Below are 24,855 nucleotides of genomic sequence, written 5' to 3' on the forward strand. Positions count from 1 at the left end.
TGAAGGCCTTGTCACATCCATAAAGGGCACTCGGCAATATTATGTATAATCCCGCTCTGAGGGGCTATTTCTAAGAACTTGTCACATCCCAAAAGGGCACTTTGATGTCCATAAAGGCAATTTTAGGTCACTCCGTACTGAGGAGCTAATCAAACTGTACACCCCAAGCTGTTCTATGGTGATGGCACATCCCAAACTTGTCACCACCTAAAAGGCCCGAAAAGGCAAACTAAATGCACTCCAGCACTGAAATTCACCAATTATCTGTGTCGATAAAATGAGATAGGGCACACAAAAATATAATCATGGACTTGTTCAAGTCTCATAAGTCCCCCTGGATCTGCTCTTGAATCGACTTCATAACAAAAACTTAGTTTAACAAGATTATTACAAACCTCAGTGGCATTATTCGGTACTCCTTTCAAGTTGATTTTGCCTCTGGTAACTTGTGACAGTCGACGCCTTGGCTGACCTGAAACACATGTGTCATTTTCATGCATGAATTTGACCATCAAATGACAATGATAAAAGCGAACTAATTTCGTCTTTAAGAGAATCTCACCTGGACGAAGGGAACCGAAATCCAATTCATCATCTTCATCTGGTTGCTTCTTGCTTTCTCTGTTCGTAGTCATTGCGACAAGCAAAATCAAAACGATAATCAACCAAACGCAAAATTGGCAAAAATCAAAAACGCGCTTCAAACGATGAGATTTCGAGACTGATTTGCTACTCATGGCGATCAAAAGGCTCAATATATTTTGAGATAAATTTGAATGGAGAGAATAGAAAATTAATCTCGATAATGAAATAAAGAAGATTATCACGACACTCGAGAAAAGATGGAGAAATCAAATTAAAAGTTTTGCCGGTATCAATCCGCAACCAAGATCATCCCCCTCAGACATTGGATGCTATACTTCCAATTTCCAAATATCCAGGCTTTTACATGGAGAAATTCTTGATTTAACTAACATAAAATATCAAATCATCAGCACACTTTCAATAAGTCATAATCCATACTCCACAATCAGATTGGTGAATGTCTGAGAGGGCATGGTTCCAGGTTACAAATCTAAACCTGCATCAGGACTCGGGGGTTCATCATCTTGAAAAAAAATATAATGAACTTGCACATGACACAGCGAAGCTAAGCGAAAAATCCTGAAATGTGAAATAAATTTACGATCGTCGACACAATCCTGGAAGATGAATATTCGAATTAAGACACAGGACAGTACGTTGTAGGACGGACAATTCCACTGGTGCACATACTCTTAAACGCATCGTCATTTAGAAGAAATCAGGAAAGAAAACAAGAGTCCATTCCGCAGCAAACCACGGTCATATGAGGAACCATATATACACAAGTCAAACCAGAAAATAGCAGAGTTGAGAAATGTGTGATAGTTGATAGAGATACAGTGATAGCATCTTTGAAAGAGATCATGATTAATATTTGAAGTTATCTACATTTTCAATTCTTAGTTTTTATAGTTTATCATTTAGTTTCAGGTGAAATCAACTTCCTCGATTAAGAGACTTCGTTACATAATTCATCAATTGATACAATTTGTGAAATCTAAACTAGTTTCAGTGCGAATATTCGACCTATTGAAGGAAGGGCTATTATTGGGATAACTCACATAAGTCTGGTAGGTGTCCAAAATGTAGGCTAATTCATCGTGCATCCTAGATCCTATGAATAGGGTGCAGCTATTGACTCCTAATCTACGAGGATCATTGGTCAAATAATGGTCGGTGCTATTCCGACTTAAATGTATTTAAAGAAAAAGACATAGAAAGTAGACTGAGGAGAGAATGCAGTAAAGAACAACTAACTGAAGTCTATCCGGAAAAAGAAATAAGGGCTAGAGAGAGAGAGAGAGAAGATAGAGAGAAAACTGATATGACATGCGTGAAACATGCTCATCAACATCGCTACGGCTTACTTCTTTTCCTTCGGTTCCACCGGCTCGACGACCACTGGTTTCTCTTTGTTGCTGCAATTTTCAAATTTCATACACGAAAAATGAATGAATCGAATGAAATGTGCAAAAACTCAATATATTCAATAGAATAGGCTGATGATGTCGGATGTATTTGATAAAAAGCTGAATTAATGATTATCATAATAACTTAAAAGGGTGAAATTCCTATTTCAATGATACTATGGAGATTAGTGAACTAAGTATCAGGGTTGAGCTATGTTGGATTTGGGACTTGGAATGGTCCAGTAGGGGAACGATCTCCTGCTGTTAAACTGCCGTGAAGTCGACATTGACCTCATCTTTGTAGACAATCGATGCTTTAGATACTGGTTCAACTTTGTCGGCATCTTACCTATCGTCATCTGAAGGTTCTTTAGGAACTGGCGGTTCTTTAGGAGGAACTTTTTTCAATTTAAAATCTAAGCCAGGTGGACTTTCCGGTTCTTTTTTCTTAATTTTCACATCGCGGGGTTCGGCTACCTCTTTTCTGTAAACGGGTCAGACGTACACGAAAAAAAGGACAATTCAGTACGGAAGCATCTCGTCGATAACTTCTCATTGTTTTTGCCTTCGTTTTGTTTTTGGGACTAGCTGTAGTAGTGTGTACTTTGTAGGAAGGATGGAAGTCAAGTTTTGTCGAGAACTAAGAGGAAACGTTATGTTCTAGAAGAAGGAAGCGAAGCAATAGCGCGTGAAACTGTTAAGAAGAAGAATGATAATGAAAAGGACGGCTAACTCTAAGATACATGGTTCATGATCGGTGGTGGTTCGAAGACAGTTCTAAACGAATGAACAGGTGGAAAATGTGTGCACGCAGTGGAAAATAACCTAAAGTCACTGAGACGCTATATTTAAAGGAAGTGCGGCTGAAAACAACTAAGAAGATCGTACAGTATAAATTACGGATCGCAAAATAAAAAAAGGCGTCGGCCACACGAAGTTGCTGAAAACAAAGACGAAGTCGAAAAAAACACAGACGAAAAAATTTCACATAAAGAAGGAAAAGATTAATGAGATTTTAAAGACGGTAATTTCAATATACGTATGCATCATCATCACACACACACATTCGACGAAAACGATATGTCCACACTTGAGAATTTGATATCGATGAATGAACGCAAATTCGATGAGTATAAACGGAAGCGCACTCATTGTATGGAGCGATGACGATGTTGTAATGTTTGAGAGCATTAGTGAGAAATTAGTAATATAGAAACGAGGGCGGATTTAGGGCGGTGGACTAGAACAACCAATTCAAAATTCGAATGTATCTCCCAGAAAGTGTGGACATTTTTTGCAAAGGAAATTTTTTCAAAAATCGTAGAATAAATCCAAACGCGTCCTGATGAGGACAGAAAAGCCCCTCCTGTCCTAAATTATCTGCGGGAGGTCCACCAGAACCCCGTGAATGTTCGCAGTTATACCCCTCACGTTACCAAATCGCCCATTCCAGTTTTCAGGTCCTACACCTCAAAACATATCCTAGATCCGCCCTCGTGAAATATCGCTCAGACATCCGATTAACCCTTCCACCACCTACGACGCGTCTTACAACATCCACAGTAAGTCTCTCATTACGGCCACATTAAAACCATACATACTTAACTGCCAAACTAGCCATCTCGTACACACTTCAGTACGAGGCAGCTGAAAGGGTTAATATCAGCATGTGCACAAGAAATGCGCAAAAATACGTCTTGCACAACTTGGCATTCGCAACTTGCTATACACGTATGAGAGTTGATACACATGTACATGTATATATAGTTTCTACAGTGCATGTACAGAACAGATAATAGATGTGTGTTGTTATGAATAAAATATATATTGTGTGCATGAAATGTGTCTATGATGAATGGTATATATAAATATATATAACATATGACAGGTAAGCAAAGGGGACTGTAAATAAAGAAAAAAAATATCAGAATATGTCAACTCAATTCCGTTTTAAAAGCAGCCTTGGATCCAGAGCCAGATTAACAGGGGAGCCTTTTTCAATAAATGGCGATTACTAGTCAAGAAGCCCTCACTCGGCATGTTTCGAAAAATCTAGGCATTCTAAAGCCTGTGAGCAGAAGAAAACGATAGAAGATTATTTATGAAAATTAGTTCAACTGAAGTTTTGTTTGTAGGAGAAAACGAGGACTCGTATTAACAGTATTTTGACAATTTGAAATAAGGGTGGGTTCTATGTTATATTTAATGCTTTTGCAAGGACAAATCATTTTGCTATTATTAAAATCAAAACAATGACTATGGCAAAACATAGTGTTCATTAATGTGCATCTCGCATGTTTTTTTGAAAACAGACTCCGCTGCGAAACTGGCTCCCGAAGTACTTCGAATATCGAGTTCGTTAAAATATTTCGGATTTAAAAAAGAGACAAATGGATGACTTAAAATAGAAGAAGACGAGAGAAAAATGAGATCAACTGCGACTCTAGACTCACCTCCCTTTGTTTTTTTTACCATCTTGACTGAAATATTATGTACGAGAAATGAAAACAGTTAAAACATTATCGCTTTTCAAAAGGAAAAACAACTTAGGTTTTTTTTTTTCAAATCTTCTGCCGCCCATAAAAAACCCTTGTTTTTCATTTCAAAATTTCAATCGTAACGATTTAAACATCTGAAATCAAGAATTGTATTAATCGCGCGAGAAAACAGAGCTAAATTTCCAAAATGATTACGGCATATGCAAGAAAAACATGTCAGAATAAACTACAAGTAGAAAAGATCTTCCTATGTAAAATTACTAAACTTTCTTAACAATTCAACATATCGAACGCATACTAACCTAGATTTAAGCATAGCACGGAAATCCATTCCAGAATCCTTGGGGTCTGAAAAATAGACATAAGGAAATTACAATCTGCAAGCTGTAAAGAACATGATGGTCGGTGGTCCCAGTGATAGATGCTGGGATCTTACTACGCACCTTTGACATAAACGCTGAACTTGTTAGCGTCGTAAACTTCTCCGTTGTGTTCAAGAACGACCTGGTATTTCCCTTCGTCCGACGTTTTAGCCTTTTTCACCGAGATCGTACCGGTGCGGTTGACCGGATCGGATGAAATCGTGACACGCGGGTCGTTCGTCAGTTCTCGGACGCCTTTGTACCAGCGAATATTCGGGAACGGGTCACCAGCCGTGCGAACCGTCACTGATAAATCTTTACCTACGCAAAATAGAATAGATAACACGTTACCACATTGAACCATACCACTGGTACAACATACCAGATCACCTGATCCCTCTAATTGTAGCGGTCTTCACCAAAAATGAAAGTAATTTCGATATCAATTATGGCTTATTTGAAAATGAACTAGAAATTATTCTAATGTTAGGAGTATTTTGATATCTAAGTTTAAGTTCTAGAGTCTGAGTTTAGTTCAACTTAGTTAATTCAATTATAATCTATGTAGGTGTCGTTCAGAAGCATTTAACATAACTCAGGCCAGGCCCGAGCCAAATCTTAGCACAGATCAAATTATCGTGTGTGAATTGCAACCGGTTCTCGAAGTGACTCTCTTCGCTTTGTTTAAGCATTGTTTAGCGAATGGTTTACATGTGCGCTCTAATTAGGTATGGGCCAAATTTGACTCCGGCCTGATCCGTGCCAATTAGTCCTGGACCTAATCATCTCCGTGTGATCGCGGCTCAAGTGTAACTATCTTTTAGAATGAAAAGAATGCATCTCCTGTAGGAAGATTCTTCTTATATTACCTTCGTCGGCCATTTGGTTTCCGAGTTTCTCCAAAATACGGGGATCTCCGCTTTTGTCGACTTTCCCTGCGGGCTTTTTCTTCGGGCCTTCTGCTTCGTAAATCGATTCATCGACCTATGGAAACATAATCAGATACCGCTCAGTTTGTCGCTGGAGAAGCACGTCAGTATTTCAAGTAATGCGACTTCATTACTGCCACTTACCGGTGCCTTCTTGGGGGCGGCAGGCTTTTCTGCAAGCGAAATGAGAAATTTTCCGATAAGAAAACATTTGAATAGTACCTAATGAAAATAATATCTTCTGCTAACGAACGAATACCCTATGAATGAAATGAAATTAAGATAAATCTTGAAATAAAACGATAAAAACCAGATTTGTACGTAAAGGATTTACAGGTTTTGATATAAACTAAAAGGCTATAATGATACGTGTATGAGGGTAACTTAAAAGTCTTTATGGGTCGAAAACAAAAGCGCTAAAAACTAATTATTATGAAAACTGAATTGAACAAATAATAACTGAATGCTGATATTGATTTCATAGTTTTGATTCCAAATGCTTGTCTATGAAACCAGCTGTGTCAAGTTCCAAAGTTATGAGTATGATTCTTGATTTAAGACATGTTTATTTTCAATTCATTCAGAGTCTTAAGTCAACTTATAACTAGGGAACCGGGTCATAAGGTTTATAAAAGCCGGGTCCTAACTAAATATTACAGAACGAGCCAAATATGACGTAAGACAGACATAACGAAGACAGACATTACAATATAACAGATGGAATCTGAGAAAATAAGACTCGCGATATTGCCGAGGACTTACCCATTGTACACGTTGTTTGTGATAGATAGAGTTGAGAAGATAAAGAAAGAAGTTATAGAGAGAAGATAGATAGAGAAGTGAGAGAAAAAGAGAGAAAGTAAGAGAACTTACCTCGAGTCCACGACAACTTGTGCAGCTTGAAAATAGAACTTATAAATGTATTTCACGGAAATAGGAACGACCGACGCTCGTATCAAACATTCATTCACTTCATTCATTATTTCTTTTATGAGAAATTTACTTAATTAAACTTCGCAAAAATACACATTTACCGCGCGATCCAACATTCACGCTGCCAACACTTCATTCCATATAGAAAAGAATTAAGGAACAGAATGTATGATATATACAATTGTATACTGTGAGCTTTATTATAAATTCATTTTATATCATTGCTAAACCTTCAACACAAAAAACATTAGAATCTACATATCACCCGTCTGGTCTATAGTTCAAACATCCTACCCTAGCAGAGAATTCAAACCTGATGGCATCATCATGATACACACCCTATCCTATAGTAGACCCATCCTCGCTTACAGAGATTCAAGTCTGATAGCATCAGCGTGATACTCTGCCAAGGTACCCAAGGCTAGTAGACCCATCCTCAAATCTGATGGCGTTAGAAGATTCTGATTTGCTAAAGAGAATTGCAATGCCATCAGGTCGGAATCACAAACTCAAAGCGAAGTATATTCCCATCATATATCTAAAAGAAACCCGAAGAAATATTCCCCGTACTAGAACAGCAGAAAAGCACACTTCAAAAAATCTACGATCTACGACAACAAAAAGGCGGGAAAAATGAAAACATGAAGCCACAATTGCTTACTGGGTGGATCAGTTTCAACAGGTGCTTTCCTTTCAGCGAATTCCTCATCGCTCGAGTAATCGTCGGAATTAGAACCGGTTGTTCGATCATTTTTATCTCTCGGTCGCCTGTGATACTCTGATATAGGCAATATACAACAAGTTCATCTTTAACACAAAATTACTCCCAAATTTTTCGTCATTTCACTTTTCGTCGTTCCAATGAAATTGATAACCGACGATTAAAAAATGAAAGGTGGGAGGAGTGGCTCAATGACTGGTAGAGATTGATGTGTGCTCAGTTTACGAAGTCAATAAACGAACGCACAATTGATGATATGCAAATTAATTTTTCCTAACGTTTTTAATTTTTTCTTTAATTCCTTTTTTTTACCTTTCTCCAGTTATGGCTGAGATTTAGATAAAATCTTGAATTGTTAGAACAATATATTAACATATCATCAATTTTGGGTTCGTTTATGGAGTCGCTGAATATTTCTGCTTAAGAAACGGCAGACTGGAAAAAATCATCAAAATCAAGAGGCCTTCAACAGGGAATCTTGTGCACCTGGTACAAGACATGTTTATTCAATTCGATCCATTGGAAATAGCTGAACGTAACATTACGCTCAATTGAATCCAGAAATCAGCATTGTGAAGTATTGAAATCTTTTTATGAGTCTATGCAATTAGTTAACAAGTTTGTATACATTTGAACGATACTAGACTTTCATTAAAACCCTTTCAGTGCATCTACACCGCAGTGCGGCGTGTAATATCGGTGATGGACTTAGCTAGTACATCGCACCACAGTGTATTGATGTTATTAGTAATTGGGTTTTATCTCAATTCAAACATGACAGCACCTGTCGAACATAGTGAACATTGGTCACTAACGATACACTGCACTGCGGTGTAGACGCACTAAAGCGTAGATGCACCAAAGCAGTATGCAAATTATCACCAGCACTTTCATGTGTCAATTAGTCAGCACTGAAAAGGTTTTAAGATTTTTCCTGCTTCGATTGCGGACTCTTTGAGTAGACGTGCCACCACACTAAGATATACCCCCTCCCTGTTGAAGGCCGTAAAACCGATTAGTTACAGATGAACTCGTACCTTCGAGTTGTGGCCGTTCTCGTTTCTCGTACAGTTTATATCCCTTACGTTCTAATTCCAGTTGCGCCGCTTCGCGTTCTTTTCGTTCTTTCTCTTCTTTCAGTTGTTGCGGCGTTTTTTTTAGCATGTGCGGCCCGAATTCGATTTTCTCCTCTTCTCTCGGCATGATTCGACGCGGCGGCTTTCGTTTCTTCAGGCCGAACTTCCCGACTTCTTCTTGCGGTTCGTCGTCGTTGTTCGTTTTATCCGATTTTTCGCCCGGTTTTTTCTTCTGCGTTTTCTTTAACAAATCCTTACCCTCTGAACACATGAAGAAATTTTTTGTCTGCATGAAAATTTCCAATTATCGGCATTCGCCGTCGATAACAACTTATCAATTTCGCCATTATTACATTAATCAATATATTCAACAAAACATCACAAGATGCTTGAAGCAGATTTTGATAAAAAATTCTCCAAAAAGTGCACAAGGCGCGTGTAAAAGCGGTGAAATATATATATTTCATCGGTTAGACTTTTAAAAACTCAATTTTCAAGACGAGCTATAAATTCGAATATATTGTGCGTATACGTTCAGAGAGAGAGGACGACCTGTAACCAGCAGTATAAAAACCCCTAAAAGCCACTTGTTTCTTTTTGGCAGAATGTATATAGGGGCCTAAAATAATTTCATTTCGAATAAATCTTTGAAGATGGATAAAAGAAGTGTCAGTGAAGCAGAACCAGGTTTCACAGTTATGAGTTAGAGAGTCAACTCATGAGAAAAATATTGGAAAATTGGTTCATTTTCAATAAGTTAACTCTTAACTTACAACTGTGGAACTGGATCCAGAGTTTTTAGATGTTATACATTAATATTGTGGGTTTTTCCATATACACCATACTGTGTGCAGCTGGTCTAAATTGATTTGAATTATTGAGGTGGAAAATATGCCCTCATTAATATAACGGTTTGGGCCAAGTAGCTCGAAGGTTAACCTGAATTAACCAACCCCCGCCCGTACTGGCTTACAGGCCGGATGGATACATGACCTAAGAATATAGAAGATAGATTTGTTATATTAAACGTTTGACGTGAAAATATGAAAAGTTGACGTGACGGTTGTTGCTGTTATTTCTGAAATTCGAAAGAAAATTTGTCGGAAAAAATACCAAAAAAAAAACGCTCACACACTGCAATGAAAAAGATTAAATCATGAACGATAAGAAAACATTACAAGAAAATAATTCATACATATGTATATACATGATACAACAATGCACGATTAAAACAAGATGTTCAATTTATATATATATTAATATATATATATATATATATATATATATATATAATATATATATATTAATATATATATATATATATATATATATATATATATATATATATATATATATATATATATATATATATATATATATATATATATATATATATATATATATATATATTAATATATATATATTCTTCAAAAAGACGATTATTCTCGCTTTCAGAAAGACACGCAGACCAGAAACAGATTCAACATTCAAACTGCCGCATACAAACCACAATCATTCCATTCTTACCTTTAAAACTACGCATGGCAACGGTTTATAATGATTCAACTGCTTCAAAACCAAAAAGTCGACCAAACTTTCCGAAAGCAGGCCGCACGCGACGCTAGAGGGACTGGTGGCACCAGAAAAATCGTCACGGCGAATGCAATGGTAGAAAATAAATATCCAACAAATACCAAGTGTCCGGTTTTATAGGCTGCAATCATCTTTAACCCGGGGCTAACTCAATTGAAAATGTAAAATGGTAAATGTGAGTTAGACCTAGAGTTAATACCAGTCCCTGATTTCTGGCAGATATCTCTGAATGGTCCATTCCTCTGACGCCAGCAGTCCCTCCCTCAGTACAGCCTGCGTTAGTGACTTACCTTCACATGATAATGAGTACAAACATTGGGACGAAGAATTTCGGAACTGAATTGACCCGGAATCTTATGGGTGAAATTTTGTTGAGCACTTCCGAGTGTAGTATTTACGGATGATATGCTTGGAATGGACTGAATGTCACAGCCACAAGGGTCGTTTATCCCGAGCTATGCATCATATGACTGTGGCTGGTGGCAATTAGGAAAATAATTTTACACAAGCACAAAGACACAACTTTATAGGACGAAACGATACACGAAATAATCTCATATATATATAGATAACTGATATATGCATCTAAATCTCATCTTACATAAACGATGCTTATTAACTTGACATTAAAGGTCGGTCGGATAACTGATAGCTGCAGGTGGCATTCATAACAGAAATCCATTGCGTAATATATTCATTGGACAACTCTTATATATATATATTTATGTATGAAATAGATACAGGGTCTAGCAGACAGGCTGAGGTTGTTCAAGAGTAGCATTGCTTTCAATAAACTTATAGACTTTCGCTGTTGGCATTGTGAAGCTATGTTCCTTTCTGACAAGGATTTGAACCAGATGGCATCATGAAACTCTGCCAAGTTTCTTTGACACAAGGATTTGAACCTGATGGCATCTTGAGACTCTGACTCTGGATTTGAACCTGGTGGAATGAGACTGCCATGTTCCTCCCTCACAGGAATTTGAACCTGATGGCATCATGAGACTCGGCCAAGTTCCTCCCTTGCAGAGATTTGAACAGATGGCATCGTCAGACGACTGCATTCCTCTCCACACTCTACCTGAACGCATTGTGGGTCTCTGATATAGCATTGTGAGGCTGCCACATTTCTCCCTTACAGGGACTTGAACCTGATGGCATTGTGAGCCTCAGTCATGTTCCTGTGATATATAGATTTGGTCGCAAAAATATCCTTGAAAACCCTTCTTGCCTGATCAATAATTGAAGAGTGGGTACATTTTAGTTGAAACCCTTACCTTCAGGTTCCATGATGGCAATCATCGGAATATCTCCTATTTATATTACATATTACAATAATACATGTACACGTAAGATATAAGTGTGGGTTATTTTGTGTGTAATGTGCATGTTGGTTTATATGTATCACCACATTGAGACACTGAGAAATTCGGTGAAAGTCAATTCATAAACTGATGTAAAACTAGCAAACCACATACATACATACATATTACACGTATTAGAATTGACAGCTTAAAAGCCCAGAGCTATTTTTGCCGCTACCAGTCCCAAGCCTGAAACCTACCCTCTTCAGACATTCACTATTGTAGTACGAAGCCTGGATCATCAGTTTTTAAAAGCGTGCTGATAAGAAATCTAACATTAGAGGCTGCAGTTGCATTAAAGTTGGTTAGAGTTAACCAGTGGATAGTTGACATAGTGACAATCAAAAGTTCATTGTTACTGTGGTATTTATCTGCTGGTTAACTATAACCAACTTCTGAGCAACTGCAGCCCCTGATGTTTGAAGTTGATATTCGATTGAAAATGTGTCCAATGCGAGGAAAATTGAAAATCAAATAAATGGTGATCGTATATTTGAGGGAACGCTGAATGCAGGCAGCAGATAGTTAAATTTTCAAAGTAATCATCACTTGATTCAACGACTCAAATTATCATTTCATGAATTGACTTTCCTTCGACGACGTGCTGAGACGCATTACCACGGTTACGACTGGCTTACTTTTGATTACGTCCAATTCGTTAAACGTTTGTTTTTTGTCGAGCGGTTGAAATCGCACTTTAACTTTCCGAACTGGATACACGCGTTGGTTGTAAAATAAGGAAAGTTGAAGTAGCAAAGGTAAAAACACAAAGCAGTATTTTCAAAAATAAAATCCTAATCGGGACCTAAGCGAAGCCAGCTTCTTGTACCTTGTGGGAGCAAAATTAGTCAAATTTGTCACTAGGTATCGAAGAACTGGATCTTAAGTATCAATTTCGGTATTTCGGTATTGAAATTAGGTATTGAATTCTAACCGGCACAAATTCTATGAAATGGCTAAGGAACGCATGGTGTGGTAACTCAATTCAAGAAATAATTTCAGGATTAATGACATACTATAAAGAGCTGAAATTCAACAGATACATGTTCCTGATATCGAATCTTTTCATCTCATCGGAAATCTGTAGAAATATCATTTTCGTTTGTCTATCGTCATAAGTATTTCTATTTTAAAAACATTCTTACCTTCAGGTGCTGCTGATTCAACTTGCTTCACCTGAAATCAGTAAACGGAGACATGTTACAATTGTAAACACTGTATCCCTGTCAATTGTACGTCACAAATACCATCAATTATCAGTAGGTTCAATGTATATTGTTCACTGATGAGGCCAAATTCGACCGATATTCAAATGTGAACCCATAACTTATTGAACTGATTCCAGTGCAAGGGCCATCATTTCAAAGGCAAACTACCATCATTTCAAAGGCAAACTGCAAACTAGCTAAATAGGTAGAACGTAGAGTGACAGTATTCATGTCTTACATTATCATTAGCGATGATTTCCTCTTCAACCGGTGGTTTCTTCGCGTCCTTTTTCTTCGGATCCTTCTTTTCATCTTTGGGCTCTATATATTTCAATGAAAAGGTAGAATAACACAGAAATCGTTATCAGTAAACCTCACGTGAAACCATAATATGATAATATCTCATAAGTTCAATGACCACGGATACGGTTCCATATAGATGTGAGTTACACAGAGTCTATTTTCAATTTACAAAGTGACCACACTTCCAAATTCCCCGGGTTTTCCTGGTAAAAACAGAACTTTCCCAGTGTTCTGAAGTACGTCACTAGGAAGGACAAGAGAGCTGTTATCTCAACAGAATCAAGTATTAAGCTAGCCCAGTAAATATTTGGCTTTGAGCTAATACATTTTATATAGAGGAATCTAAACCGTTAAGCAACCGCATGAAATGAAGATTTTAGAGTTGTAATGACAGAGATGAAAAACATAATTCAGGACCGAAACATAAATCACGATAAAATTCCCCCGAGAGAGTAATCAGTTCGCTGTGTTTGCCCAGTTTTCCACAAACGTAGTCGCCCTATTTGAAATGGTGCACAAGATTTTAATTTGACTAACATGGTTTTGATCCGGATGTAAGAATTGTTCATCATCGTTTACCTTTAACAATTAACTGAGCTTTGCTGATCACTTCACCGAAATCGTTGACGGCCTCGACTTTAATTTCGCCGGAATCTTCCGGAAAAGCCTCGACGATCGACAGCTTACACGTTCCCGTTTTCTCGTCGAAAGTGATCTTGAAATCCGCCGACTTTTTGATCTCTTTACCCGCCTTGTACCAGAATACGTCGATAGGCGGCGTTCCAGTGACTTTTGCGACGAAATCGACGGCATCTCCATCGTTGACAGTCTGAAAAATAAATCAAAGTCGGTCGTGAAAATAAGCAGTGATTTGTGATAAATTGTTTGTCAGCAGGCCTAATGGGAGAGAGAATAAATTTCCCTGACCTATCCCTGATTAATAGCTTATCACAAAATTCCCTGACTATATCCTGACTTTTTCCTGAGTTCTCCCTGATTTCCAGGTAAGTCGCCGCCCTGATTAGAGTTGATCCCTGCTGTACTGAGGCAAAAGGGAATATGAGTAGAACCTACCAATTTTATCCCTAGTGCAGGAAAGTAGCACAAAAAGGGAGGGCATACAGAACCAACATATTTTATGTCTTAATACCAGCAGTACAGTAGTTAAAGTGAAAGAAGGCAGGGTTGTACCTAAAGCATTTCAATGTTTCGGGAGGAGAAACCTGAAATAGGGAAGTTACCATAGAAAAAAACCGATATAACAATTTTCTTTATAGGCCCTAACTCTGTTAGACCTTCAATAAGATGCTTTTGTCAGTTCCAAGTGAAAGATTTTACATTAAATTTCCATTGGATAGAACAGTAATATTTGCAAGGCAACTGCACCATCCCCCAGCCCCCTACTGCATACGGCCCTAGAAAGGGCTGAGGTGGAAGGGAGCAGAACCAACTGATTCTATTCGAACAGCAGGCCAACATTGAAAGAGCGGACAGACCCTACTACCTCGGTGTCTCCATCTTTATAGGAGTATTCGGCACAAATGACAGTAATAACAGCAGTTTCATCGCAAATGAACAATGAACTATACTGATTTTGACATTTTTTAAGCAGTAATCGAGCTCTCGAAAGATTAACAACTATCCTCAAATAGCAATGGCGGTCGGGTCTGGAAGGGGGAGGGAGAATGAAGCAGAACGAATCGATTCTATCCCAACAGCAGAACAGCAGCAGTAATAGTGAACGAAAGAAGAGGGAGCAACTGAGATGAACACATAACTCAGACATAACAAACCGAATGCATCGGCGGATTGTGGTATGTTCCAACAATAAAACTATAACCGAAAGGTAACCCGATCTGATACAACCCATATCTGGGGAAAACTCTGCCAGGTAATATAACTACCTACACGCAGCGGCGCAGAGTAGAGCAGCAGTAGCAGCAGTAGCAGCAGCAGCAGCAGCAGCATCGCTCAGAGTATGGTGTATACAGCTCTGCTCTTTCTATCTAGTACCATATGGAACAGGTAGTTTCCAGATGATGAACACGTTGAATACAACACGTATCTAAATAAATTTTCGAGTATCGAATTAAACGTAAATACGTCGTCGTCTCTTTTTGACATAATTCATTTGTTTATATTCCCGCGCCGAACGCGCCACTGCTGCCGCCGCCCTCTGCATCATGTACCCGGGTATACTTAGTTCTACCGCCCACTTCATAAATAAAACTAAAATTCCAAAAGTCATCAACCTTTAAAAAGTAGGTCGACGAAGACTGACGTACCTTCGCGGTAAGGGTTTGCGTAAACTTCGGCGCGTCGCCTTTCTTTGCCTTCTTGTCCTTTTCTTCTTGTTCTTTCCTAAGAGCTGAAATGAATGAAATTGAATACACACGTGGACGTGGTTCTCATGTCGCGAGTCGGTACCAGTTCATCTCTTCAAGTATTTCAAAGCTACAATCAAAACTTTACTGATAAATTATTTTACAGTTGATAGCCGCCATTTTGCTAAGGTACTTTTGTTCTGCATTGTTGGGTTAACATTTTCTCTTTTTAAAAACAATTTGCGATGCCTGTTTTTACATATACCAATTGCAGACGACTACTAAATAGGTACTGTTCCCCTCAGTAAACCATTAATTCAGTGCTTTTTAAGCAAATCTTTATCCTATGCACTACCAAAAACTTGATTTCTAATCCAGTAACCGCCTATTGGACTAAAAAAACATCCAGGTCCCAGCTGTATCAATTCAGAGGTTGTTTACTGTACAACTTTAAACCAAACTCAATTTTCTAATTGCCTATTTCTCATAATTAAAGGAGTTTTAAAGGATTTTTGGGCATTTTTTTCAAATTAAAGGAGTTTCGACCACCTTCAAAAGTACTTTCCATTTTGAAGGAGATTTTAAGGAATCAAGCAGTTGTAGGGGCCCTGAAAAATGCACAATTATGAAATTTCTTCTTACCTTCAAGGTTTAGGTTGACTGTAGCTGTGCCCTCTCCACTTTTGCTTTTGATTAAACATTTATAGGTCCCAGAGTCCTTGTTTGTGAGCTAAAACAAAACCGGAAACATCAAGAAAATCATCGAATACAGTCACTTAACTGGTCGGGAAAACATTTTTTCCTGTTTTTACTCACATCATTAATCCTGAATATCAGATTGTATCCGTCACCTTTCTTGACCGCTTCGATCTTGTAACGTCCGCCATTTTTGATGGCCGTCGTTCCGTACGTCCACGACATCGTCGGCATATCGGCGCAGTGTACGAATATCTCGGTGATCACTGTTTTGTAGTTGTTCTCCAGACGAATTGTCGGTTTGTCCATTTTCATTCCGGATACCTTCTGCTGTTGCTGCTGCAATCTAAAATCGAGCGAGAAAATAATTCATCATTTCATAATAGTGAATCAGATTCAACTTTAAAATTTCAGTTCCAGCTTAAAGAATATCATTGAGATAAATCAACAATATCAATTCAAACAACTGTTGAATGTCATTGAGCAAAAACCACAATATATGTCTTAACTGGTATTGTTTCTTTCCTTAAATTTCGAGTGGAATCTTTCCACCCATCTTGATTTTGTCCTATTCCCTGGTATGAATAAGCAACCCCCTAGCATTTTAACTATAACTGCCACATTCAAATAGGCTAAAACTCTGATGGTAGGCTAGAGATTACCGACAAATAAATACTATAGTAACTATGAACTTTTAATTATCACTGTATCAACTATCCAGTGGCTAACTCTTAACTCTATCCAATCTTTGAGCAACCTCAGCCCCTAAAATCGAAGACTTACTCTTGTAAGTTGATGCCGACGCTAGCGTTGCCTTCGCCGCTTTCGTTCTTAGCCGTCATTTTGTAGCTACCGCCGTCGTCCTTCGTGTAGTTCTACAGAATAATCGTAAACGAGAAAAATAAGAACGAGAAACAATCCGGTGGTGAGGTTATTCCTCAATAGAAATGGTCTCCCGCGTTCCTCCCGCGACAGTGAAAATATCCACGAAATTGCCGCCAGAATTGACAAATTTTCTGTTGTTGTTATATTCCATTTTAAGGATGTTCACATAAGGAACTTCATAACCAAGAGCAGGTTTTATAGAACGGTTTTAATTTTGGCAAAAATAGCCGAATGAACCCTGATTTGAACTTGAACCCACTTAATCAACCCTGATTTTAACTTTAAAACCCGCTTGAACGTTAAAACTGATCTATAAAACCCGTTCTTGAGGAGGACCACAGAACGTGTTCTGAGCTGACAACATGAGAGCGAATAATAAATCCGAGATATCGCGTCCCCGATCGGGAAATATCGGTGCTCGCTTCTTACGGCGAAAATATTCTACGCGCAACCGGCGCCGTGGAATAACTTTACGAAAGTATAATAAGCCTCACAATATGCAGACAATGCCCATGATAATAGATAGGTTATTATAGGTTGCTGCTGCTGCGGGAGGGGAAAATATCAGAAAATTCATCGGAGAAAAACTACGGCGCTACGATCGAACATTCGATACTCTCTCGCTCTCTGTCTAAACCGATGCAATTTTCAGAATATTCCGCGATTACAGATGAAATCTATATCACGCTATGCACTTAACTATTCGAATACTGTAGTCGGGGAATGTGTGAAACATGTATAAACAACACTACTGAATCACAGACTCAAAAACGATCGCTTCTAAGTTTCTTTGTGCATCGATCACTTAAGTTCGCTTCATAAGATTTTAGATGCTTTTCAGATTCTATAGCCGCGATCACGCGAACATTTCTGGCCCGGGCCTCTTTTGGAACAACGTGCCTGTTTGGCCGGACCAAAAACGTCCGACTAGGACTGAGCCATATTTCAGCACAGGTAAAATAATTGCGTGTGAATTAAAACCGGATCCGGAAATGATTCACTTCGCTTTGTTAAAGCATCGTTTAGTATCGATGAGTGGTTCGCGTGTGAACGTGTCAATTCGGCCCGGGTTGAATCGTCCGTGCGATCGCCGCTTAGCAGCAATTGAGTCCTGGTTCCAGCAAAACACAATGATTACAATATCTAAACAAATGAAGCATGATATTTTAGGTAGTGTGCAAACACTTACTGGAATTTCTAGGCGCAACGTAATCAAGTCGCCATCTTGTTTTTGGGAGATTTTATGGCGGGGACCATCTTTCAGCACGGTTGTTCCCTTATACCACGTGAATGTAGGGGTAGGTTTACCGGTACAATAAACCTCGGCAATGATCGTCTGGCCGTCCAAACGGATCGTTGGTTTTTGCGGGAAGGCCGGAGCTTGACCGGCGGCCTTCGATGGCAGTTTCAAATCTGAAGAAAGAAAAAAAAAACAATGAAAGACATGATCTACGTCCTGTCAAACTTCAAACTTGGCTCGGTACATTCCAGAGTTATTTTTGACTCCAGAGTTAAACTAATTGAGAATGAACTAATTTCAACTAAATCCATTAAGTTCCGACTCAGAAATGTGAAAACCTAGACATTTGAAGTAAAAATTCAGCTCGTTATCTGACGTTTACAGACGTTTCGTTAACCTACCAGCAGCATTAACATTGACATTGACATTGATTTCTCCACTTTTGTTCTTCAGATTACACTTGTATGTTCCACCATCCTCGACCTTGGGATCCTGAAATAACACGATCAAACGTTCTTATGACAAGACATTTTGCAAAAAAAACCCCTAAAAGTGTATGGTTGATGGAACACTAAACAAACCAAAAACCAGTATCCCATAAACTGATATAAAAAATATAGCAGATACTTGCAAAAAACCTGATATCGTTGCCTTGCAGCTATTTTAATTTTTCAATATTTTTCAATAGTTATCAAAGCAAAATTCTTTAATCTAATCTCACTAAAATGGTAAATAGATGATGTTTTAACTCACATCGCATGCCACCAGATGTTAGAATTTACTTTAATTTTCTATTTGACAAGAATTTCCTAGACCGGCAATGAGTCTCTCATAAGACTCAAAGCTAAAAAGCTGTAAATGTAAGAATAAAACGCAAATCGCACGAACCTTTATTTCTAGAAGAATCCTATAACGGTTGAGACCATCTTTCGTCAGGCTGTACGTCACACGTCCTGACGAGGCCAACGGGGTCGTTCCGTGAAACCATTTCAGTTCTGGTTGCGGGTCGGCCTCGATCAGACCAGTCAGGCGTAGCAGGCCCCCCTCGAGTTTCAGTGAGGGAGGCTGCACAAATTTCGGTGGCTTGCCAATCGGCATTCTGCAAAGAGGTAGATAGAAGGTATAAGTAGGAGTGTGAATAGTGCAGGTAATGTTTGAAACGTCAACATCGCATTGCGATTAGAAAAACAGATATCGAATGTGTGTGAACGATGCTCACAACATCATTCACAGCATTTTCAGAGGGAAAAAATTACATCCGATAGATAAAGTAGCACGAAAAGGTAAACCACCTAACGTCCTAATGGCGATGATACCCGGGACGGGGTTATAAAAGTCAACCCACAAGTAGCTACAGATAACAGGGATGAGATGCAAGATTCTGAAATTTTCACATTGCAATTCTCCACCTTCTTCACATTTCTCACTTTTTATCTTAACAAAAGCAGAATTTTTCCGCTAAATTTTTCAGAAGGGACATATGCCTAATGCAATTTCTTCCTTTTTGATGGGGTTTTATGCAAGAATTGCCAAGGTAAACATGTTAAAGACAATGTAACAACTTTGATCAAATCAATGACTGACACTAGACTATGAACATAGTTCAGGTACCATAAACTATCTAAGGTAAAAGCAGATCCCAGAAGAGTTAGAAGAACATAAAATACGGCCTATAAGGAAAACTACATAGAATTTTCATTTAGTTGCCAAAATTTTCACATTTTTCACCAAAAAATTTAGTTTTCTGAAATTTTCATGCTTTTTCACATCACATACATCTCACATGCATCTCACATACCGGTACATCTCATCCTTGAAATGATGAAAAGCTATCAAAATATTTTAAGCCGTTACAATTTCACTTGCAGTTTAAGTGTAACTGACTAAAACCTGGATTCCAGGTAAATGTACCCACTACTCAGTAATAATGCCCTTATGAAAGACTTCTCAGCAGCTATGCTGAACAGAAAATCCAGTAGCCCTTCATTATATCCCGGTCAGTAGCCCTTGTCGGGTCAATCATATCAGAAAATTCTGAATTAGATTATATGGCGGGATCTGTAACGCGATGAATGCAAAAAGCAAGAAATTGGTTTAACAGACATGTGAAAAACACAGTTTCAGAACCCGGAACTCGCGCGGGAGTTTGTGTGCGTCTGTTAGTTACCGGTAATACCTGTTTAAAACTCCTGCAGCAAATATCATCGAATAATGATAAACATATGTTTGATTATAACATCGTCAGGGATCATGTGTAATTAACAGATTGAGATTCAGGTTATTACATAATACATTCCATCGAATCATCATCAGTTGAAATATCCACCAAGTGAAGTACAAGTGGAATAAAACATTCTAATCATCTGTCAGCTGAAGAAAAATCACCTAATCACCTAAAACATCACCTAATATTTGGCAATACTGAGAACAAGCTTATGAATGAAAACTCTTAAGGTGTCAGTTTCGGTAAAAATTTCAAGGCACCTCGACATACTTAGGAGGCGGCGCACCCCTCAACCCTACCCTTAGGTCCACCCCTGACTCTCTAAGGCTCCATCCAATATGAATTACAACTTCACCATCGATTTCTTCCTGTTTCTTTACTTCTCTATTTCGCGTCTTCGATTCTATCATGAATGCTGCTCATTCTTGAAGTTTGCGTAATATCCCCGTGTAGGAGCTAACCGTTGAATTCTTTGCTGTTGATACACATTTCAAACATTCACGAGGCAATCTCTCTCGGTAACAACTTTCATAAAGCTAATCACGCTCCGATCTCAGGTGTTGAAATGATTACGAATGAGATGAAACTCCAATTCATTAGTAACTAATTGTATACATCGCCGTTTAGTCATGAACCTGGCCCTGTTTTATACCTTCAAAGATTTCATGGTTTTTTCATTCGCGCATAGTTTTTGATGTACTGGAAAAATACATTTGCGATATTAGCTGGTATACGTGATAGGTTTGCAGGGACACCAAATCGAATGGAATCGTCCAATCAATAGGCAAAATCCTTATTTCGCGATGAAAAAATCTTTGTGAAATCAGTTCAAAAGACTTCAAACTACCGAGGCTTCGATACCTGTAATAAGCCAATATGCGGACGTGCCATCTTGGAACTGGTTGTTTAGACTGGGTATAACAAGGTCGGTTAACTATCTTTGAAAACCAAGAATCAAACAGATGTCCTACGGCAGCGTAAAACAGTTTACACATATGTAAAACAGATTACGTATAGGTACAATGAACCCGGCATAGTTTTTACGGGTTAGGGGGCGCTAGACTGGGGTCTAAGTACAGATCTGCTTCTATACAAACGTGACAAGACAGTGTTGAATATCTAAGCCCGACTTTAAGTTGTTGAGGTCATAACTTGAGATTGTAGCTCGAAAAAATGTCGGCAATTGATGATATCATAGGGTGATCAGGAAGCAGCCATCTTTTAAGGAAAGGTCTGTATATAATCGCTTCGACCTTCACCTTGCTCTCTCGTAGTACCACACAAGTAACGGTCATCGAAGAGATCTAGTAAAAACATTCCGACGCGTTCTATTTCGAGAGATGAAAACGTAATCAGTGGCTAAATTACCCGTAATTCTCGAATGATGTTCCCCCTACTGATCTGTACCGATATAGTACATCCCGTGGTAGCAACGGGCGAACGGGTTTTTCTGAACCCGGCAGGCACATTACCGGAGTAACCGAAAACGTGCACCGAGAAAGAGGCAAACAAATTACGCCAGAACTATAAACGATGTTCACCAGACGTTTAGATCATATAATGTTCTGTAAATGTTTTACAAGAGAATTTTTTATACAATGAAATGTACGTATTAACTTAAAAATAGTCGCGCGCCGCGAGAATAAAGAATTTTTAACAACCTCCGACGCTGAAACGATCAGATAGTATTAGATTAACAGCAGCCGCAATTACTTTCAGTTTTTAGTATGAACTACAGACTCATCTTTTCCGAAAAAATTTTCACCAAATTGCTCTTTTACCGCGATGATGTTGTACCATCTTATCTTATTTCGCGCTGTATTTTGTATCTACACTTGAACCTTGTTATACCGATCTCGCGCACAGCGAATTATCAGTTTTACAAACTTAGCGTTTCGTCCCAAATCAGCCAATTTTGGCAATTTTCGTACTGGATACAACAAACTATCGGTTTTTTTAATCGATGAACATATTTTCTCTGGTTCCCAGAAGTTGGTTGTCATGAGGTTCCACTATATATTGTATCAGAACTGTATTCCCTTTTTTTCTGTAAAGCAGTTTAGAGCACTTTTGGAAAAAGGCGTCGTTGAAGTTTTAAATAATGATAATCTAAATAAAAATAATAATACAAATACTGGGATGGAGAAGTAAGTTGGTAAGTTGTTAAGTTGAGAAGGGGGACAGTGGGAGAGATGAAAGAGGTGGAGGAGTTAGATAGGCGAACAGAGGAGAAGGAAATGGTAGGTATAGGGAAGAATACCGAATGACGTGGAGAGAAAAGAACTGAGGAAGGAGAGGGATGATAAAGAAAATAATGAGAGAGAGGAGGGAGAAGAAGTGATGGAGCTAAGAATGATAACAACTGCGGCCAAAACATAAACGAATTCAATACAGACAACACTGACATGAAGATCGAACGAACAGATGAATGAACGAATGATTGGACCTCGAAAACCTTGAATTTTTTCGCTCCGGTGATCGACTGACTGCATTTCGAGCTCATAGACCTGGCACACGCTGTGAACTATTCTAAGAATCCAGACGAAAATAAATAAAACCGAAGTCAGAGAAAGAATGCCATCGATCGGGGGTTAGTAATGGCTGTCCGTGACGAAACGGCACAGTTCGACACGAATAAAATTTACAGAATGTATCTCAGTATCTCAGGACCCAGTCCAATAGTTGTTGGTTAAATTTGAATAAGTTGATATCATAACCCTAGATAGGCCGGCCTCATTTATATGACTTGACTTTTTTCCCGACTTATCCCTGACATGCGCGGCGTTGTTTTCCCTGACTTGATCTGCTAAGAATCCAATCTAACACAGTCAAATCAAGAGACAATGACAGAAACTGTTTGATTTTAAGAGCGATCTAGCAATCATAACAAATTTCTTTTGACTTTTTTACTATTCCCTGACTTTTTAAAGAAAAGAAAATTCCCTAAATTTTCCCTGATTTCCAGGTAAGTGACCACTAGAGTCTTTAACCTGAAAGTTTGTCCATAACGTACAGGTTTGGCATAAAAAATTGCGACTTCTTTGATTAGATATATTGATTGAACAATCAGTCTAGAATATCTATATTTTGCATTCTAATGAAATTGAATCAGATCGAAAACCTTTGAATGGTTTCAATGAAATCATAGACATTGAAGTCATCGACACTGAGGAGAATGCCCGGAGAAAGTTGGTGGTATAGGTTCACCTAGGAAACATCTTTTAAGCAGTCGAGAATTCCCTGAATCATGAAAACCGGGACCCAGCGCAAAGTTGAGGGTTACAATCAAAATCTAGTTCATTATCTTTTACTCAACTATGGTCAATCTTCGAGTTCGTTTGTTAGGGTTTAGCACCGCGCCCGCCCCTGTTCCACTGAGCAATTCTCAGGGTAGTCGCTGTTCACATGCCAGTGCATCCCTTTCAGCTCAAGGGGCGCCTGCCCTACTGAGTCAGCCACAAATTGGGAGAATAAGGATCTTAATGAATGATCACAAAATCTATCAACTTAAATCTAAATACTAACGCAAAAAGTTAGAGAAAAAAAAACATATCCCCATAAATGAAAATATCGAACGGATTAGGAAAGTGGCTCACACTCAAACTATTGAATACTAATAGATACTTACTTGTCGGTTCCATTATCCACTGGTTTAAGGGAAGGGTTTTTCGCGCCGCCCTCGTCGATACTTTGGCGTTTTTCGACCGGTTTTAGGGACGGGAATTTCGCGCCGCCGCCCTCGTCGATACTCTGGCGTTTTTCGACCGGTTTTAGGGACGGGAATTTCGGACCGGCCTCGCCGATGCTTTGGCGTTTTTCGACGGGCTTCAAGGTCGGAAACTTCGGGCCGGCGTCCGAGCCTCGTTTATCCTTACCGAACCCTTTCAACTGAACGCCAAATTTGCTCGCCATTTCGACCGCGTGTTCAACTTTTTGGCCTCGTCACGTTAAAAAAAATTATAAATGATCAAAAAATGCAACGTAAATATTCGCAGGTCATCGAAATAAATTCGAATTATAATCAAAAAACTTCCGGCGTTTTACTTTACTTTTCTTAGAAAACGATATTCACGAATGATATTCATCAATATTTATCCCGAATGACGACGACGTAATCCTTTAATTATCACTTTATAAATATAAATATATATATATAATCCAATTAATCCTCGTTTAATTTTATTCCGTTTACCAAAATAATTACCGGCTGTTCTTGAGATGATTAATATTCCTTGTTATATGACGAGCGCGAACGACGAAGACACTTTCAGCTGAAACCGTCAGTTGTAGAGGAACGAGAACGAACCAACGAGAGAGAACGGATGAATGGATGCAACACCTTTGTGCGTTTGGTTGCCGATTGATTCTGCCAACCAGGTGAAAATCAAGCCGTTTATATAATTCGTCGGTTGGAGGCTTTTTAACTCTCACCACCAGAGAGAAAGAGGCTTCAGAGAGACAGACAGAGAGAGAGAGAGCGAGAGAGAAACTGGTTTTATCGATGA

General features: G+C 38.6%; 1 protein-coding gene across 1 annotated transcript in view; it reads right to left on the bottom strand.

Annotated features, from left to right (window-relative positions):
- LOC141912614 (twitchin-like) overlaps nt 1-18,196 on the bottom strand; it is a 68,699-nt gene extending 50,503 nt beyond the window's left edge. The window contains exons 1-16 of the mRNA XM_074803913.1: nt 18,076-18,196; nt 16,785-16,876; nt 16,122-16,347; nt 15,948-16,035; nt 15,267-15,349; nt 13,561-13,810; nt 12,917-12,999; nt 12,616-12,646; nt 8,475-8,774; nt 5,928-5,956; nt 5,724-5,838; nt 4,936-5,175; nt 4,795-4,840; nt 4,448-4,474; nt 563-621; nt 396-472 (exon numbers count right to left, since the gene is read on the bottom strand). Of these exons, the coding sequence (XP_074660014.1) occupies nt 396-472; nt 563-621; nt 4,448-4,474; nt 4,795-4,840; nt 4,936-5,175; nt 5,724-5,838; nt 5,928-5,956; nt 8,475-8,774; nt 12,616-12,646; nt 12,917-12,999; nt 13,561-13,810; nt 15,267-15,349; nt 15,948-16,035; nt 16,122-16,347; nt 16,785-16,843 (1,713 nt within the window). The 5' untranslated portion in view covers nt 16,844-16,876; nt 18,076-18,196. The remainder of the gene's footprint in view (nt 1-395; nt 473-562; nt 622-4,447; nt 4,475-4,794; nt 4,841-4,935; nt 5,176-5,723; nt 5,839-5,927; nt 5,957-8,474; nt 8,775-12,615; nt 12,647-12,916; nt 13,000-13,560; nt 13,811-15,266; nt 15,350-15,947; nt 16,036-16,121; nt 16,348-16,784; nt 16,877-18,075) is intronic.
- Between the last annotated feature and the right edge of the window lie 6,659 nt (nt 18,197-24,855).

This window comes from Tubulanus polymorphus, chromosome 11, assembly GCF_964204645.1.
Source record: "Tubulanus polymorphus chromosome 11, tnTubPoly1.2, whole genome shotgun sequence".
Lineage (NCBI taxonomy): Eukaryota > Metazoa > Nemertea > Palaeonemertea > Tubulaniformes > Tubulanidae > Tubulanus > Tubulanus polymorphus.